General features: G+C 38.7%; 1 protein-coding gene across 1 annotated transcript in view; it reads right to left on the reverse strand.

Annotated features, from left to right (window-relative positions):
- Nucleotides 1-17,516, reverse strand: part of LOC142089725 (uncharacterized) — a 40,685-nt gene extending 23,169 nt beyond the window's left edge. The window contains exons 1-4 of the mRNA XM_075166560.1: nt 17,317-17,516; nt 4,641-4,745; nt 2,616-2,702; nt 474-647 (exon numbers count right to left, since the gene is read on the reverse strand). Of these exons, the coding sequence (XP_075022661.1) occupies nt 474-647; nt 2,616-2,702; nt 4,641-4,745; nt 17,317-17,352 (402 nt within the window). The 5' untranslated portion in view covers nt 17,353-17,516. The remainder of the gene's footprint in view (nt 1-473; nt 648-2,615; nt 2,703-4,640; nt 4,746-17,316) is intronic.
- Nucleotides 17,517-18,094: the final 578 nt, after the last annotated feature.

Here is an 18,094-nt window from a genome sequence, read left to right on the forward strand (position 1 = left end):
GGTAAAAGATGAACTACTAGGTCTTTTTCTTTTCGCATCAGGATGGCCTCATTCGTTCTTCTTAAAAGCATGCATTTTAATAAATATATATAGGAAAAAAAACTGCTTAGAAAATTTCAATTAAGATTCAACAGTGCATGTCATCTGTTGTCTTTCGTTGTTTTAATACAGTCTCAGACCAGTTACATTTCAAGGTTTAGTTGAAGAAATGCATCTACTTTCATATCACATTTTGAGCTGGCTTTACATCTTCAGTCCTAGTGAACTGTGGCAAAATCCTAAGGCCAAACTTTACCCTGAACTCACATTCCCTTTGTTCTATGTACGAACATACACAGAATAAAGACATACCTACTTCTTTGCTTGACAATGCAGAGCATAACAATTCCCATTTATGATTGGGACCTGCTGGGTACTACCATAACATTAGCTGTTATTTATAGCAATCTGTCTATGACATTGTAAAAACCTACCTTCCTTTTATCATCAAGAGACACTGCTTCCAGCTCATAATCTTGTCGCCCATGAAACACAATACTGAAGCGCCTCCTTTCAGTATCTTCACAGGCTTTGACTTGTGAGAAAGGGAACTGTTTCTTAATAATTCCTTTTTCAATGTTAAAAATGGTCTTTGTGTTGAAATCAATCTGGAATAGAAAGTTCTTCATTACTTGACTCTATCACTTCTCTTCATTGAAAGGGAAAGACAACATCCCCAATATTACCATGCAAGGGCATTTAGATAAAGGACCAGCTGAGAGTATGTATCTATCTTGCCAATGAATAGAATAAAAAAATGACATTCCATCATCAAGATACTGTACTATATTTGTTTTAGTTACAAAACAAACAGATATTCATTGTAACTGTGTTTCCCTATCTCTTATGATGAATATGCATCAATTTATCACTCTGAAATATTATTTCTTTTTATATTCTCCTTGTCTTATACAACCCAGTGCAAAAACTTCCCATTCAGCAGTAGTGGTAGCACAAACTAATGGCATGACCATCTCAGCAGAGATTCAATTACTAACTGGTTCAACCTGTGCCCCAGTACTAAAATGAAGTGAAGGCGGTTATTTTTATAACAGCTGCTTCTGTGTCAGGAAAAGAGTATACAATTGAGAGATTACTTTCTGATATAAATATTACTGAGTTTTGGTTTAGATCTTATCTAACACAGATTTTTTTTCTGTATGTATATATGCACATATATGTGTACATAAAGGTGAGTGATGATAATAGCCAATAAAGTTATTTTATTCCTGTTTCACAGCTTTAACAATAAAAATTGTTTGCTTCAAAATAAAATTATTCTTCTTCCACTGCACAATCTATATTTGCAGTGTTAAAAACCAGTACAGACAGATTCTAGTATCTGTTCTACGTGTCAGTCCCTGCTGAGCAGAAACAGCTTTGTTGGTACAATAATATGTGAATATTATCTGACTGCCCAGCTTCAGTGAATGCGGCCCACAGAGAAGACAAACTCAGAAGAGTCTCAGATCTCGCCCGATTTAGGTATTTACCTTTGGACGTAAATGATTCTTGGCACCTTTCATTTCTATAGTGCAAGACCACGCCAACCAAATGCTAACACCACGGCCTTTCCCTCTGTCCTGTTTATAGCAGAAAATCTCCAAAGCAGAACCATTTTCATTATTATCTCTGACTTTTGAAGGCTGCTGTTAACTAGACAACTGGAATTAAACTACTCCAGATTGCCAAACTGATAACTTCCACACCTAATATGGCTTTCTCCATTTTTCCATCAGCTTTATGTCTAAACAAATAATTTTTTAATTCCAAATACTGGTGGATATTGAGGGAAATAAGGAGATTATACTTTCTACAATTGAGATGTAGTAAACAAAAAAACACCCTCTAGCACATATGACTTGGACTTGCTCATTATGAAATTTTGTCCGAACTGCAGGAAAAATTCAGTGAAATCCAGGTTCTTGGAAACAACATGAAACCTTTGTCACTGACTTCATGGAATCAGGAAATCACCATCAGGTGTTATCGACAGAAGTTTGCTTTAATATCATTCAAGCGTTGTCCCATTATGACACAGCAAGTCAATAAAGCCTTAAGGGTTCATAATGTCAAAAAAGAATTCACAGGACAGAGTAACCAGAGATGAAGTGCATAGCCTGGCAAAGGAACCTTCTGCGTATCCCCAGGAACATCGCTTCCCAATGTTTTAAAGATCACAGTTGAAGTGATGACCTGTCAAAAGGGACAGGTATTTAAGTATGTCTACATCACTTGTATGCATTTACTGTTGCTAATTAATAAGAACAACTCCCAGGCAGAGCTTATTATAATCAAACATCTTTGTGATGAATCATGTTTTTTAGAGGTGAAATAACCTCTTAGATCATCAAGTCCATTCTACAGCCCTGCCAGGGGCTCAGTAGAGGGATTTTCAGATATTACCCCTAGAATACTTTTGGTGTAAAAGGTAGAAAGTTGGTTGATGTCTTGTACTTCTCTAATAGGTTGCTTAACCACAGGATGTATTAAGCTATCTCATAACATTTGTTGAGCAACATAAGCATCTTACATTTTTTATACATTTCTTCAAAAGTGAGAATTTTTAAAGTTACCTGCAAAATTCGTTTCTGCCACCGATAATGTTTGTATTTGTAGATACTGAAGTTAAATTGTGAGCCAGTTAGCAAATCTTGTGAATCCTGAAAAATAGAACAGAAATCAGTAATATGTCCACACTGTTATTTTTTTATCCACCCAAATCCAGTCGTGTTCGTGAAATCTCCCTCAGTGAACAGTGTTCAAATAGCGCTGGAAGCTTTGCAGAAGAACTCCACGTGGAGATACATGGAAGCATCCTCCTGATCTGATTTTCACAAGAACAAAATATCCGCAACTCCTGCTGAACTAGTGAAGGGATCACAGATTGGGATGGGAGGTGAAAGGGAGAGCAGAAAGCAGGAAGACAGGAAGGGGAAGAGCAGAGCCCATGAAATTGTACTAAACACATTTCAAAACACATGAGTACAGCGGTTTATTAAATGGACTAAGTAGCAAACAAGAACCATATGTGACTTTAAAGAAAAATATTTACAGACCCTTGAATGTGGTGCAGTAGAACGGAAGATCTTTGTTCCTTCTTATTATATGAAAGTATACAATTTGTTATCTGGTCCCCTTAGTGTGTGTATGGAAAATGACTAATTTTATAATCCTCAGGAAAATGCAGGGGAGAGAAGGTCATGATCCAGCTATATTAAATTTGATTTAGTTCTAGTAATTAGCTATCACAAAATCTTTAATGCAGCAGAAGTAGAAAAGGAACCCTTTCTCTTCTTACTCTGAGAATATATTTCCATGTAGTCTTAAACTGCTGAGTTTAATATTTTTGTTGACTGCAGCCCTTCTGCAAAATTTGCGCTGCTTTTTTATTGGTATTTATTTTTGCTTCTCCTTCTACTTCTTTCCAGCCAAGAAATTAATAAGCAGTTCAGAAAGTTATTTTTAAAAATTCCAAAAAGCTCCAGGTTTATCTCAAAATCAATGTCAGCTCCTGCAGTGCAAAAAAAATTCAGATTATGACATTAGCACATCATAAGATTTCACTGTTTCCTGGAGATGCTCCCATAGGAAGGCTGGTTCAAAAATCCAGAGCAGAAGGGGAAATAGGTAGTGAAAAATTCTCCAAAGAATTCTCTGCTGGTACTTATGAGGTGATGTTGGACAGAGATTGCAATGAGAGACATACTGGACAGGGATTACAGAGGGGAGTACAAGGCTGATGTACTAATATACACAATTAATATACTCCTCATTCTCAAACTATTTCCACTCACCATTATCAACTTCTACTTTGCTCAGGAAAGAACTTCCATGCTTTCTATAAAATGGAAAGATGCTAACGATCCACTTCTGATATGAAGGCTTTAACAGCAGAAAAATGAAGTTTTTGTGTCTCAATCTTATCCTGAAGAAATCTCTGGACTAGATCTCTTTGTCCCGTTGACCTATGCTCCGCAAAGCTATGTTGTTGTAGGACCCAAAAACAGTTTTAAGCCACCTTTACACTGATTCTACTTTTGCCTGGTAGGAGTTGAGAGCCAACCATAGGAAATGGTAGAACTGAAGTCACACTGGCCAGGGCTTTGCACTTTGTAGCCAGCCATTCTTGTGGCCATGCATAACGCTGAGTTGTTAGACCCTTATAGTGACCAGTCATGCCCCAAAGACAACCCAACACTAGGAGACCCCTCAGAGATTAGATCCATCATTTTCCTGAGGTGCTTCACAGTATCAGCCTAAGGATTTTGCCTTACATTTATTGTTACAGTACTTGATGCTGCACTCGGAATAATGAAACTCATATGGATATATCTGATCTAGATTTAAACTGCTTAATCCAGGTAATGACATCAGTGTAGCTGCAGCATCTACACGGGATATCCATTACACAGGATACAGGTAGCGTTAGCCATTAGAACCTGACATATTTGGTCATAAACTGGAGTGAATATGTTTGCACAAGTTGGGGCTGCATCTTTGAAAGCAATACAGACTTGCTCGTAATCCTCAACCAGGCTTTCTAGAACATGCTTATACATTTGAATGTCTTGCAAAATAGACCAAAGTATTGACCTTACCTTTTCAGCGTACACCTCTTTCTGTGCCAAATGCAAAGCTTCTTCAATGCTCACTTCTTTATTTTTCACCATGTTCATAATTTTGAGGATTTTTTCCTGGCTTAACTGGAAAAAAAGTCAATCAAATATTTTTAGAGACTGTTTTTTCATCTGGCTATTGAGGATACAGAGTGCTTGTGACAGTTACAGCTACGGTATCTGCCATAAAATTACAATTTCATTCATATTTTATGTTCTATCGACAACCTGCCCAGCAAATACAATCTCCCTTTGAAACCTGGTGAGAGTCCACAAGATATCAAATATACAGGGGCTTTTACAATTTTAGAAGATGGGGTGGTAATATCTGGAGATAGAACTGCCAGGAGGAAATCTTTTCTAGTTAGAAAATCTGGCAAGAAGTGAAAACATCAATTTTGCATGCTTGCCTGTGTCTTACCCTTAGTCTGAAGTACTGCATACAACATGAAAGCCAAAATCAGGACCATTCAAAATTTTCAGGGTGAAGGGGGGAAAAATTGATGTTGGTACCAGTAGGTACAGCTGTCACATGAACTCATCTAAACACATTAAAAAGCCAGCATTACACTTTTAGCAAAAAAGGAGGTTGCACTGTCAATAAACTTACACACAAATTTACGTCACTCTTAAGTGAACCGGGTGGGGATTACAATGCCAACAGGAATCAAGCAAAGAGAAAAGGCAAGTGGAGTAACCAGAGACGCAGAACTACAGCCGCTTACACTGTTGGTAAGTGCCTTTCACAGACTTTGTAGAAGGAATAAACAACCTGCCTTTGAGACAGACCAGTAAGTTCCCTTCTGTGACATCCATTCCTCAACAGTAGCAGAATTGGGAATTTGGAAGGAGTGTGTGGATTTTACCACCAGAACTGAGGAACTCATGATTTTTTTATCCAGTAGCTTAGCTACAATATTCAGTTAGCTACAGTATGCAATGTTTCCTACCCCCCTGGAGAATGACCTCACCACCAAGAGATAAGTTACTACAATAAAGTCTTTCTTTCAAATCTTTTGAAGGAGTTTTAAAACTCTTCCTCGTGGACATCCAGGTGAAGAGCCCTCCCCAGGAGTGTTGCCCCGGCTGTGCAGGAGCAAGGGGAAGGGGCAGGAGAGATGTCTCGGGGATCGGGAAGGGGGCCTCCCCTGCACCCCTACTGCCGGAGCCGCTGTGGGGACTAACATGTTCAGAGCAAGACAGCTCAAAGCATCTCAGCATTGCAAGCAATCCTGAATTTGGCTACCCCAAGGACAGGGCACCAAAACCTGGAGAGGGTTTTGCTGTTCCTGCCATAGGAAAAAGACAGGTATCCCCAGAGAGCCAGGTCTGCTGCCCAGGAGGGCAAGGGTGGGTAGAAATTGGGACTCCCGAGAGCTGCCAGTTTTGCCGCCTGAGACTCGTGATTGCTACCCCCAGCAGCAGCCACCAAGCTGCTTCCCAGACCTCTGAGGCAGGCAGCGCAGGCAGCGCAGGCAGCAGGGCTGCAGCTTCTTTGCCACCCCCAGCACCTTCCTGTCCTAACCACCGCCTGCTTTACCTACGCCTACAGCTCTCCACAGATATAGCAGCTTCTCTGCTAAAAACCCCAGCAACACAGCCTTGCAGCAGAACAAGGTCCTCTCCACCCATCCAAGCACCACAGTCAGCTGGCACAAGTTTGATGGGCAACATAAAAATAACCAGTCACACCACAGAGGTCAGGGACCAGTAAATCCACAGGTTCTCTCATTTTCTGAGCCACACTACACCAAACGCACTTTAGCTTACCAAATTTCTAACATCTCAACCAGTTTCTGATCAACGGACACATTGTATGTTTTTACAGCCTACAAATAAAACTCAGAGTAAAAGAAGAAGAAATATTTTGGTTTTAAAGCCTTGGAATTTTCAATGCTAATGTAAAGGTAACTTATGGCATAGCTCCCAGCTGCAAATAGTAATGTGAACAGTGAGGAAAGAATGAAAGCAGTCTGATAATTCATTCACACTTGCTGAGGCACAGAAGGTTCCTACAATGACCTCCACATTCTGTATTTGAATTTTAAACGGCCATATATTTACACCACACATACACTGTATACGATTAGATCTTAACAAGATAATTCCCCACTGAACAGACTCTATGTAAGCAAACAAGAATATGGATATATTTGAATTGAAAAATATAGTTTCCTTAAGGCTAAGCTCTGCCAGCTTTAAAGTGCAAGATCCTATTTATACAAGACAGCAATTCTTAATAGGAAGCTGGATAGTATTTTTGCAACTGTTAGGCCCTTTTGTATGGAGAAGGGTTCAAAGATTTTGCTGCAGGATGACAATGAGAACGTAAAGATAACATCATAGCCTTATGTCAAAGGCCCAGTCTCATTAACATAAACAAGAGAAGTGTTTATTTCCTTCATTTCAGTACACAAGTAATTCAATGAACGAGCTCAGTTCTCATTTGAATCTCATGGTATTGTCCAGCTACACATTACATCGTGCACATCTGCAGTGATGCTTCCTAAGAGTGGCCAAGAAAATGAAAATCTCAACTTGAAAAATATGAGGCTTTGAATTTTTTTTTTCTACAATATAGGTGATTTGGGTCACCATCCCTGTTCTCATGCAAGCAGGCTCCATAATCTGCAGCGCCCCAAGCACTGGGTATTTTAAGGTCTATCTTTCTGGCCAAATATTCTATCTAGGACTAAGAAACCTTGCCACAAGATCTCTACCAAAACCAAGACATTTTCTGTGTTTTTCTTTTGCTTTTTTTTTTAAAAAAAAAAAAAAAAATTGCAGAAGGGAATGCATTTTTGGCTCTGTGAAGTATTCAACTCTTCATTCCGCTTACCTTCACCCAAGTCTCCTTTAGACTAGAATGAAATTCTGCCCAAGACATTAAAACAGCAGGGAACATCTCTTAATTTGCTTAATAATATATGAAGAAAAATGTTTGTAAAAGAGAAACAAATCATTTTGTATATTGCAAATTCAGGAAGGTTAGTTAGTAAGTTAGACTACTGACAGTTAATGCATTCCCCAGAGAGCACACAAAAGACAGTGCTTGGTACAGGTTATTTTTAACAGCACCCTGTTGTTTTAGTATCTCTGTTAACTCTCTCTCTCTCTGCACATCTGTAAGCAGGAGGGAAACATTTCAAAAGACAAGAGAGGCAAAAAAGGCACTTTTCAGCTTATGAGAACTGTCAAAATTATTTGTCAGAAGTCTGTCTGGCTCGCTTAGGTTTTTGACAGCCACATGTTAGCATGTTATTTTTACTTGCAAACAAGACTTGAGTAACATGTCTTGACCTTTATCATTTTGTATCTGTGGGGCTTTTCTCTCAGCACGTCACAATTTTTGTAATACTCATTCTTGTGTTTGTTTTGGTTACATTTTTTTCTTAAAAAGAAACAATTTTTGTCATATTATCCACTGAAATGTCACTAAGTCAGATCGTGTTAAATTGCCTAATAGAATGTGACTGGTGCAACCAAACAGAATGTTTTTATACAAGGTTCAATAACAAAACTTAGAAAAAAAATTAAATGTTTCTATTATAAAGCATGCACATTAAGGAAATACATGAGATTGCATTAATAATGCATTCATTTACCTGCCAGGTTAAAGAAGCTTGTTTAATACAGATTAAATTTTCGTCCTCCACCCAAAATTCAGTATAGCCACGCAAGTGATTTGAAAGAAAAATCAACGCTCACAATTGAAGGAAGAGCGTGGGGCTCCAGGCATTCTCCTTATATCCATTACTCTGCAGGGTGAGGTTTTTATATTTTTGGCCTAGACATGGTATAAAATGCATTTAGTGGTGAGGTGCAAGATTTCTGGCTTATTCTTGGGCAGCTGCCAACGCAGTACTCTACATGACCCTTTCCAGAGCTTCCTGCCACTCTCCGTTTACCCAGCAGAGTCTCACAAGAGGCCCTAAGAGGTGTGGAAGGTTTTGCATGTAGTCTCCGTGCTGTGGAAATATTACTCTGATGACTCCAGAAAGGTCCCCAGACCTTCTGAGCATCAACCAAGAAAGAGGGGTTAAAGCCACGTCATCAGAGTCATTTACAGTTGATTGAGCAAAGCAGCAAAAGGCATGCAGAACACGGGTAACCGTTCAAGGATAAGACAGGCTAATGTCTTCCTGCGTCTCTTCTTTCTGACTCTCCTCCTCTAATACACACTGGTTCAACATTCCCCAATCGACCACAGGATTGCTGTGACTCCTATGCAGTCAGTGGAGATACCTGGGCAATTCACCTCATGTAAGACCTGTCTCATTATCTAACAACCCTTTCTCTCCATTACCTACAGAGGAATTAGAGCTATGTGGCTTTTGCTCAGCTTATTCTTATTCTGTGGACCATCCTACCTGAATCATAATAATATGACAGCAATCTAATTCAAAAAGACTCCTGGAATGTGTGCATGTACACCCATGGAGACGTAGAGCAAGAAATCTGGCTGTCAGTCAGCTATACATATGATCTCAATTATTACAAATACTGGCACGATTCAGTGAGACATTATTTCAGGTTTACTTAGGCGAAGATCATAGCTAATATGCACCGAGCTCTATCATTTCCTGTGACAACAAAACCAAGTCATGCAGAAATCCTGCTCCCCGTACAAACGAGGAGAAATTTTTATTCAAGCCTAGTCAAGCTTTTCACTGTTAAGCATTCCTTACACTTGTCCTTATTAAACATTAACAGTGTTAAACATTCTCATCTGCTTGCTGCAAGGAGTAAGAGACAAACCAGCTCCTGGCTGCTGTGGGACCCAGAAGGGAAGGCTGGAGCAAGAGGGCTTCTTCGTCATCCTCTACACTCCACAGTAGCATCTCCCTTTTAGCACTGCTAGGATCGATGCTCCAAGGGACAAGGGGGCTCAATCCAAGAGGAAAGAGCCAAGTAGTGGCTACATACTGCTTTACAGAGATCTCATTAATTTCTGGGCATAAATCTGACTGAATGCTATTGTTGTCCACACAAAAAGAAATACACCGTTTTAACATACATGCCTGACATTTTTTTTATCCAGCATAGGGTCATATTTTCATTCATTTTGGAGTCCCATTTTTTAAATACAGCTTTTAATAATAGAAGATTTTGTTTTCTATCCAGAACAGCGGGATAAAAGGACTTTGAGGTAAAGTCTTCTGGGGATTTTCTGTTGACTCAGTGCCTTCCAGCTACAGTGCACAACACTTTCTGCAAAGTAAGTACAGTGCAGAAGCTTAAAAATAAGTGCCAGGATATAATGCGGTGATTGACCTGTGATGAAATTTCAAGTAGCAACTTCCTTTTCCAAGCTGTGCTTTTAAAGAAAACACTTATTTTTTTTTTTAATTCCCCCCTCTTTCTTTAAATCAAAGGCACTGGCTTAGTTTACTATGGATATTTGTCTTCCTCACAATATTATGCTGAACTGCACTCTGCCTGCATGTTGAACATGCCATTTAAGTGATTTTAAAGACAACAAACACAATCTGGTTGCCTTAAAAGTTCCAGTCTGGTGTTATCAACTTTCATCTCCTAATGTATTCGCTTTTACCAGGTTTGAACTTGGCCCAAAGTGTACTGAGTGCTCCCATATATTTACAGGGGAGTGGCTGTCTTCTATGATTGGGGTATCTGAAAAGCCTTCACTTGTAATTTACATGAACTATCAATACAGATGACTGATGTGATATTTTTATGTGGCAATACCATCTTTTGTAGCCAGTCATAGAGATAGACTAATATTATTTGTCAAACAGAATTGCTATTCATCAAATAAATTATCCATCTGTAATAATGTTTTGCATTATTTGTTCAGATCTATATCTGGCTGAATAATATCTGTCAACATTTATTCAAAGAAGAAGGTATTCATCAAACAGTAGCTTGATTTCCTTGAAAACACTGGAAATTCTGCCCCTTTCAATACGAGCTGGAGGAGCCCAAAGAGATTTTATTATAATTTTTTTTTTATTGGTATAAAGGTAAACAGTGATTAAGTACAACAACAACAAAAAATCTCAAAGAGCTAGTCTCAAAAATATTTAGGAACCTAAAATATAAACTGGTGCCTAGTGTCATGTATATAGTACAGCATACAATACAAACTAGTCTACCTACTTTCAGTTTTGAAAATATCACCATATTAAGGAATCTCCATGCCTAAACATTTCTTGAAGTTCCCTGGAAAAACTGATGATTTATAGGTCTCACATGAACCAATTTCTTTAGTTTCCCTCGATCACCACTTAACAGACCGGCATGTTCTCAGCAGGACCCTCCTCTCTAACAGCACTTGGAACTTGTCAGGAAACGACACTCGGAAAGTAATTACCGGAGTTTCACAGTGAAAACTCAAAGGATAAATGGAGTAGTGTTGCACAGGAGACTGACTTTCTTTTGTACTATTCAGTGTTTTCATTAATGATCTGATGATGGACTAGAGATTTTGTTTATTCAATTTGCAGACTTTGACACGAAGGTGGAAAGAGCTGCAAGCGAGTTGCAAAGGGGATTCAAATTCAAAACAAGCTTGACAAATGAGAGAAGCAATAATACACAATTCAACAAATGGAAGAAAAATCTTGAAAAAGTTCAGCAGGAATTACTAGCTTCACAAGGACTGGCTGAGGAACATATTTTCTTCAGAAAAAGACCCAGAAGTTGTAGCAGCTTACAAACTGACACAAGTGAACAACGTCATGCTGTTGCAATAAAAGCGAACATCCCACTGGGAGGTTATAGACAGCAGCACAGTCTGCAAAACACAAGTAATCTTTCCAGAACTCAGCACTGATAAAGGCTTCTGCTGGAATAGTGTGTGAAGCTTTCCATGTCTCCAGAAAAGTGTTGGACATGTTGGAGGAGTCCAGAACAGGAGAATGAGAATAATCAGAGCTTTGGAAAAACACAACTTACAAGGAAAGAGAGGAAGGACTGGGATTTCACAGCCTAGAGAAGTCTTCAAGTATATAAATAGCTGCTGCAAAAAGGAAAGGTGCAGGTTGCTGCCTGTGTGGTAGGATAAAAAGAAATACGATTTACATTACAACAAAAGAGGTTCAGCTTAGATGTTTGGAAACCAGTAAGGATAACAGTAACCACTGAGCTGTCTAGGAAAGATTATGGAATCTCCCATTACTGAGCATCTTTAAGAAGAATTAAACAAAAAGCTTTATGGACACTGTGGGATGCAAAAGCCTTGGATGGTAGTTTGATAGATGCCTTACTAGGTTTGGGCCATACCTAACCTCCTCCTTATTTGACCCATAGTTTGCACATTTGTTTTGCATTTTAATTAAGTCCAAGCCGGAGTGCAAAGAACAGATGGTTTCATTGCTTTTCAAAGCATCACTTTCCCTGAAAGTGGCAGTCAGAGATGTAAAACATTTTAGAAAGCTTCATCCAGCCTATGAGAATTTATTCCCAATGCAGAGATGCTCCCTGAAAACCCCTCCTTTCAGGAGACCATGTGCGACTTTACCAGAACTGACAGTGCTTGGTTGGGTACTACACAGCCTCAGCATTACCATCGTGATGAAGTACCAAAGAGCAAGACCTACAGAGAAACCTTTTGCAGCAAGCCTCATTGCATAAGCAATACAACAACACTTTCCAAATTCTACTTCACACATCCTAGGTCCTGTTTCAGCCTGGCTTGTACCAAGGGCCTGGGCAATCTGAGGCAGAAAAGGGGATGTCCTCAGCTGTGCAGAGCCAAGCCTATGGTGCTTCGGTTCTTCAATACCAATGGAGATCAAATATGATCAGCACATTAATCATCATTCTGATTTCCACTCCACACCTGTTAGGTGCTAATTGTCTACTGAGTTTATGTAGTATACTGACAACTAAAGTTAAGGTGGATGTTTCCAAGGGGCAATCTTGGAGTATAAAGACACTGTTGTACACTTCTACATCTTCAAATAAAAATTCACAGCCGTCTCAGAATAGTATTTTTATGAGTTTTCCGCTCACATTTCCTTTATATCTCAGTCCAGTTGCTTACAAATATAGGGGAGAACCTTCAGCTATTTAAAAGCATGATGTATTACTGAAATTCATGGATTGTGTGATTTTGCTGCTTCGCTTACTTCATGTTAAGCAGGTGCAATATTAAATCAAGTAATCTTAACATGGTATTTTGGTTCAATTACCTGCTAGTGATTTTCTTCACATACCTACCAAAATATCTTTGCAGGTAGTACTCCAAACAGAAATTGAGATTGCAGAATTTTTAGGTATGATAGTAAGTTGTCTATGCCTGAAAAGTGCACGACTGAAGTGCTGGTGTGGCTACAGTCATACACTGACACACCATGAGATATTCCTGTATATGTATGTATGTATCTACAGAGAGAGACCTCAGTGTACGCACCATACAATGAACAATGAAACCTTTCCATTTCTCCTATAGATTGCATTGATTAAAATGCCAACTGCCCCATTCATGCTAGAAGTACACCCGATCAGAATGCTAGAGTGAATGGGCAGGGAGAACATATATGGAACGCTTTACATTACAATTGGTATTACAAAGGCTGGAGGCAGGCACCACAACAAAAATGCAGGAGTTCCCAGTATGAACTAGTTTCCAGCTTGTACTAATGGTTTGTGTAATGAACGGCCAACACGTTCAGTTTTCTTTTTTTGTGTGTCATTATTAAATGAGGTTTACATCCTCTTCCACTGTCACTTTGTTTTCCTCCAAACATTGGCCTCCACACAAAGACAAACTACATTAAAAATGTAAATAAAGTGAATCCTTTTTTTAAAAAATTAAGATTTTTATGTGATAAGAGACTTATTTCTTGCTGAACACTGTTGTCAGTTGAAATTAATTAAGTGGGTGCAATCTGAATTACCTAAATAAAGGCAGTTTGCTTTTGAAGTAGCTATTATGAGATTTTCAAAAGCAATCAGGGAGAGTTTTACACTAAGCACATTCAGTACAAGAGTAAAACTCCCATTGATTTCAGTGCCCTGCCACCACAGAAATATGCAGTACGTGTCCTGAATATACGAAATGATACCTGATTTCAAAACAATACTTAAGTGTGAATTTACCTAGTAATTTCTTGGTGTATTGAGGTATAACTTAATGCTATACCACAAAATGGACTGAAATAGAATAAAGAAGGTGGTTCATATAGAAGTATTTCAGCTTGTTACTAAAATAATAATGTTCTATGCCTTTAGTTACAGTAATTAAAATAATCCACAGTGATTAGAACCATTGAGGATTATCATATTTGCTTATTAACATGATAGTCCAATTAATCTTGCAAAGAAACAAAGATTACCAGACTATTTAACAGTGACATCTAATTATTTTGGAGAAAAGCATGCATCTGTCTGTTCACAGGCTTACAATCTCATCTTGTGCCCTAACGTCTTGCTTGTTCAAGCAAGAATTGGGCTGCTAAAATTATTAAATGCTGAACAAGACTCATTTCATTATACTTGAGGTTTATTAGATCATATTAGTTAACACCTGCTAAGCAAAAAATGCGAAGCGCAATACAGAGAACGCAACACTGATTTCATGCACATTTAACTGAGAATCTAGGGTCTCCATGAATTTTACATTAATTAGCTGGAACATTTAATGAACAAACTCTTCATTATGTTCTAATCAAAACAAGGTCTGAGAGCTTAAGAAAAAAGCCCAACGAGCGTCCATCTGCTGATGTATCATTTCTGACCTAACTTCTTTTTTCCCCCAGGATTCTGGTTTGTTAATAAATCATCCTAGCAAAATATTTAGGTGAAAAGGGGCTATTTCTCCTTGCCACTCTCCTCCTAAACTCTGACAGATTTAGCAGAATATAATCTTTGTCTGTATAAATGTTTTTGCTATGTTCGTAATACTTCCCTACAAAAGTACACTACATTTTCCAAGCAAGGTCAACTTCCTCAGGACTGGTTAGCTGGACATCTATTTATGCTGGGTCTTTAAGTCCTTTCTTAAACTCAGGAAATAATTTCCCTTCAAAAAGAGGCTTGGCAATATTCATTGTGCTCCCAGTGTCAGGAACTTGGACAATATGAGAATGAAACAAGGCAGATGGAGCTCCAAATGGCTCAGTAGCAGGAAATTTAACTGAGGGATTTCACATTTGTATGGGTGATGAGGAAGACATACCTCAGGATGTACTTCATTCCTGTCCTATGGGCATTTCTAATACTCTTTGTTTAATGGGCTACTTCCCGCTAAGTAACAAACACATGAATGTTCAGTGCAGCCTCCCTGGGTCTTTTGATCTTGTCTTATACATTCCCAAGCTTTGAGGTGTTTTTTAGATGGATCGAGGGAAGGTGAACTCTGATTCCCACATTGTTTCCATATTGATGCTTTAGTCTGCCTACAAGTGATTCTGGCTTTAAGTATAGGTGCAGTCTCAAAGTAATATGCGCTTATACAGCATATCTCATCCAGCAGTTCTGCAGAACCTACAAACATTCAGGTTCAAAACACCAGCTAGACCAAGAAAGCTGAACCGTCTCGCAAGTCCTCTGCTCTCGTTGACCTTTGATGTTAACCGCAAGGACCGGATTCTTCTGAATCCACATCTGTGCTGTACTGACCACCCAATATGTATAGTCAAGTCGTTAGAAGCCCCGATAGACCAGCAGAACATCAGATTTCTGATTTGTAGTCTAACAAAAAATAGCCCATCTCAGAGGCTACCAGAGCTGCTCCTGATATTCATGTTCATGAATGTACATATCAGAAGATATGGAATCATTTGGCCTTATTTAAATGGACTTGATCCCTTGGTAAATATACAGTGAAAATCTGCTTTAAGCTACCTTGGAAAAGATGGGGCAGGGGGGAAAGAAAAAAAAATAAAAAAATCAATCACCTAAGAGAGGTGGCCTTTAACAAAAAGTCTAATGAAAATTGTATAGGAAAGCCATGGGGATAAAGTACTTTAAAGTCGTTGATTAAAGTAAAGGAGGGTGAAAAAGCAAAAGAGCTTACAACGGTTCCACCTTGCACTGTGATCTTATCAGCTCTCAGAAGACTTAGATGAAAAGCCTCAGGAAAACATATAGTCAAGTTTTAAAAGGAGTTCACAAAAAGTTTAAGACGCACATTTTTCTCAGGTGCAGTTTAGCTTTGCAAATATTTTGGTGATCGTAAAACCTGAGCTTTGTGCATATGCTTTATTGCAGGCCTTGGGGATTGAAAGAAAGGGAAAAGTGGCACCATCTGGTTATGGTTTCCTGTTTTCTGATTCTCCTTCATGTAAGCCCTTTCTGGTAACAAACTTTTGGTTATTTCCACATCTGTGCTGCCCCTGACCTCCCCAGTGGTACCTGAAGTAAGAAATAAGAGCAATGATTCATAAGCTGCAACTCAGACCTGTGCATTTATGCCAAGCAAAAAACACATGGGCTGTAGACAGCAAGAAAAGGGAAAACGCTTCCAGACTGGATTTGTGCCTTTTCAACACCACTGTCATCCACAGCTTCTCCAAATAGATCCCAGCACCTCAGCATGTCATTATACTGAATAGTGGCAGACGGGACCTGCAATTTTATTACACTTCAGGTGCTATTACTTCAGGTGAAGCTATTACTATCTGTCAAGCTAAATGACTCTGTCTTTGGATCACCTGTTACACTGCCCTCCACAAAATCTGCAAAGGCCGAGGAGGTTGATGTTGTATGGAGGTAACCAAAGGCAGCAATTTGTCCAGTGCCCTTTTTCCTCTTTGACAAACCAAAGAGCAATAAGAAGGTTTCACCCTGATTTATGAAATTGCTCTGGGTTTGTCTAGAGCCTTGCCTAGAAAAATCTTTTCAACAAACATCTCGTACTTCTCGGTGAAAAAGGGGAATCATGCAAACAGGGCTGGATTCTGCCCAGCTCTCACATTCTGCTCAAAGCACGCACTAATTGCTAGCCAAGTCACCCTCGGTAGCTGCCCAGGACTGACTCAGACCACTCCACCACACCTTCTTGTAACACAATCATTCTTTCTCCTAATTGCTCTTTACTCCAGGTCACACACCAGGGAATCTCCGCCAATACATGCTATCAGCTATCCTAGTTAGAGGGGAGTTTTCCACTGCTTAATTCTCCAGACAACAGACTTCCAAACATGCAAGTATTGAAGCAAGCAGAATGCTACGACTATATATCTGGCAGGCACTCTCAGACAAATTCAATAGTGCTGCAAGCTGATGTATATTTAATTCTGGCATATCAATCACTTCAAATTCCAGTATGATTATCAAAAGACTGTATCTGCCTATAATATAAACCACTTTTTTTCCACTCCAATTACCTTATGGAAATTTTTAGTGCAGATAATATATAGTATTAATAAATCCTTTCTAACATGGCAATAGAAAGACTGATTTTTCTCTCTTTGTCCCTTTCTTTGTATCAGGAAAAACTCACACATTTTAACTTTCTTAAGAATAAAGCACAGAAAAATATTGTTTCATACACACCTTCTGCAAACACTTTCTGATATATGAGACCAGTCTGAAGTCATACCACATAATAATAAATTACATTAAACAATCTACTGCAAATTCCTTGCCAATAAAATACAAAGTCATTTTCAGTTTCTGATATGCCATCTCTTCAGTTACGCACAACAAATAGCACTTTCACGCAAGCCATAACAATTTCTGCCTTTACCTGTGAAAAAGTGTCTTGTGTTCTTGTATTATCCATGTCTGTGAAAATTCTATTTTCATCAGTATCCCATAGGGTTGCAAACTACAGTTTATTCATGAATCACACCTGCTTTTCCACAGCACAGCTCTCTTTCTTTCTCTCTGCTTCTCTCTCTCTTATGAAATCTTGCAGCCAATGGTTTTTATTAAGTGTTACTTCCTTTTATGCTGAGAACTGAAAGAAACAATAATGATGCTTTGCTTCCTTATGGCAGCTCTGTGAAAAGACAAAAAAAAGTAGAAGTTGTTTGTTTGCTTTTCCTGAACTGATATTTATGTTCTAGTGACTTCCTAAAATCATTGAGCCATGAATGCTGAAATTATGATCTATTACTGTACATTGGATCTGTCTGAACACCCAACATGCTAGTTACCAAAAGAAATTTCATACTAAATGTAACAAACTTTGCCTGAGGAATTACAAATACAATGCTCAATTTTCACAGCAATATTTTTATGCACAGCAGCAATCTTTAACATATGTCTTCAAACTCCAGCATGAATATATGCATATTGGATGAAAGCAGAAAGGTACCTGCAGGTTAATGTACAAGATTCCCGTAAAGATAAACAGCATTTTAAACTTCACCTTTGCTATCTGTATTGGAGGAGATAGTCTAGTGATTAGAAGATGGAATTAACAGTAAGGTATTCCTGAAATCTAACCCCAGCCCTGACAAAAATTGTTCAGCTGCTACAGAGGAAATATACCTCAGTTTCCCCACCTATATATGGTGACT

Source organism: Calonectris borealis, chromosome 17, assembly GCF_964195595.1.
Source record: "Calonectris borealis chromosome 17, bCalBor7.hap1.2, whole genome shotgun sequence".
Classification (NCBI taxonomy): domain Eukaryota; kingdom Metazoa; phylum Chordata; class Aves; order Procellariiformes; family Procellariidae; genus Calonectris; species Calonectris borealis.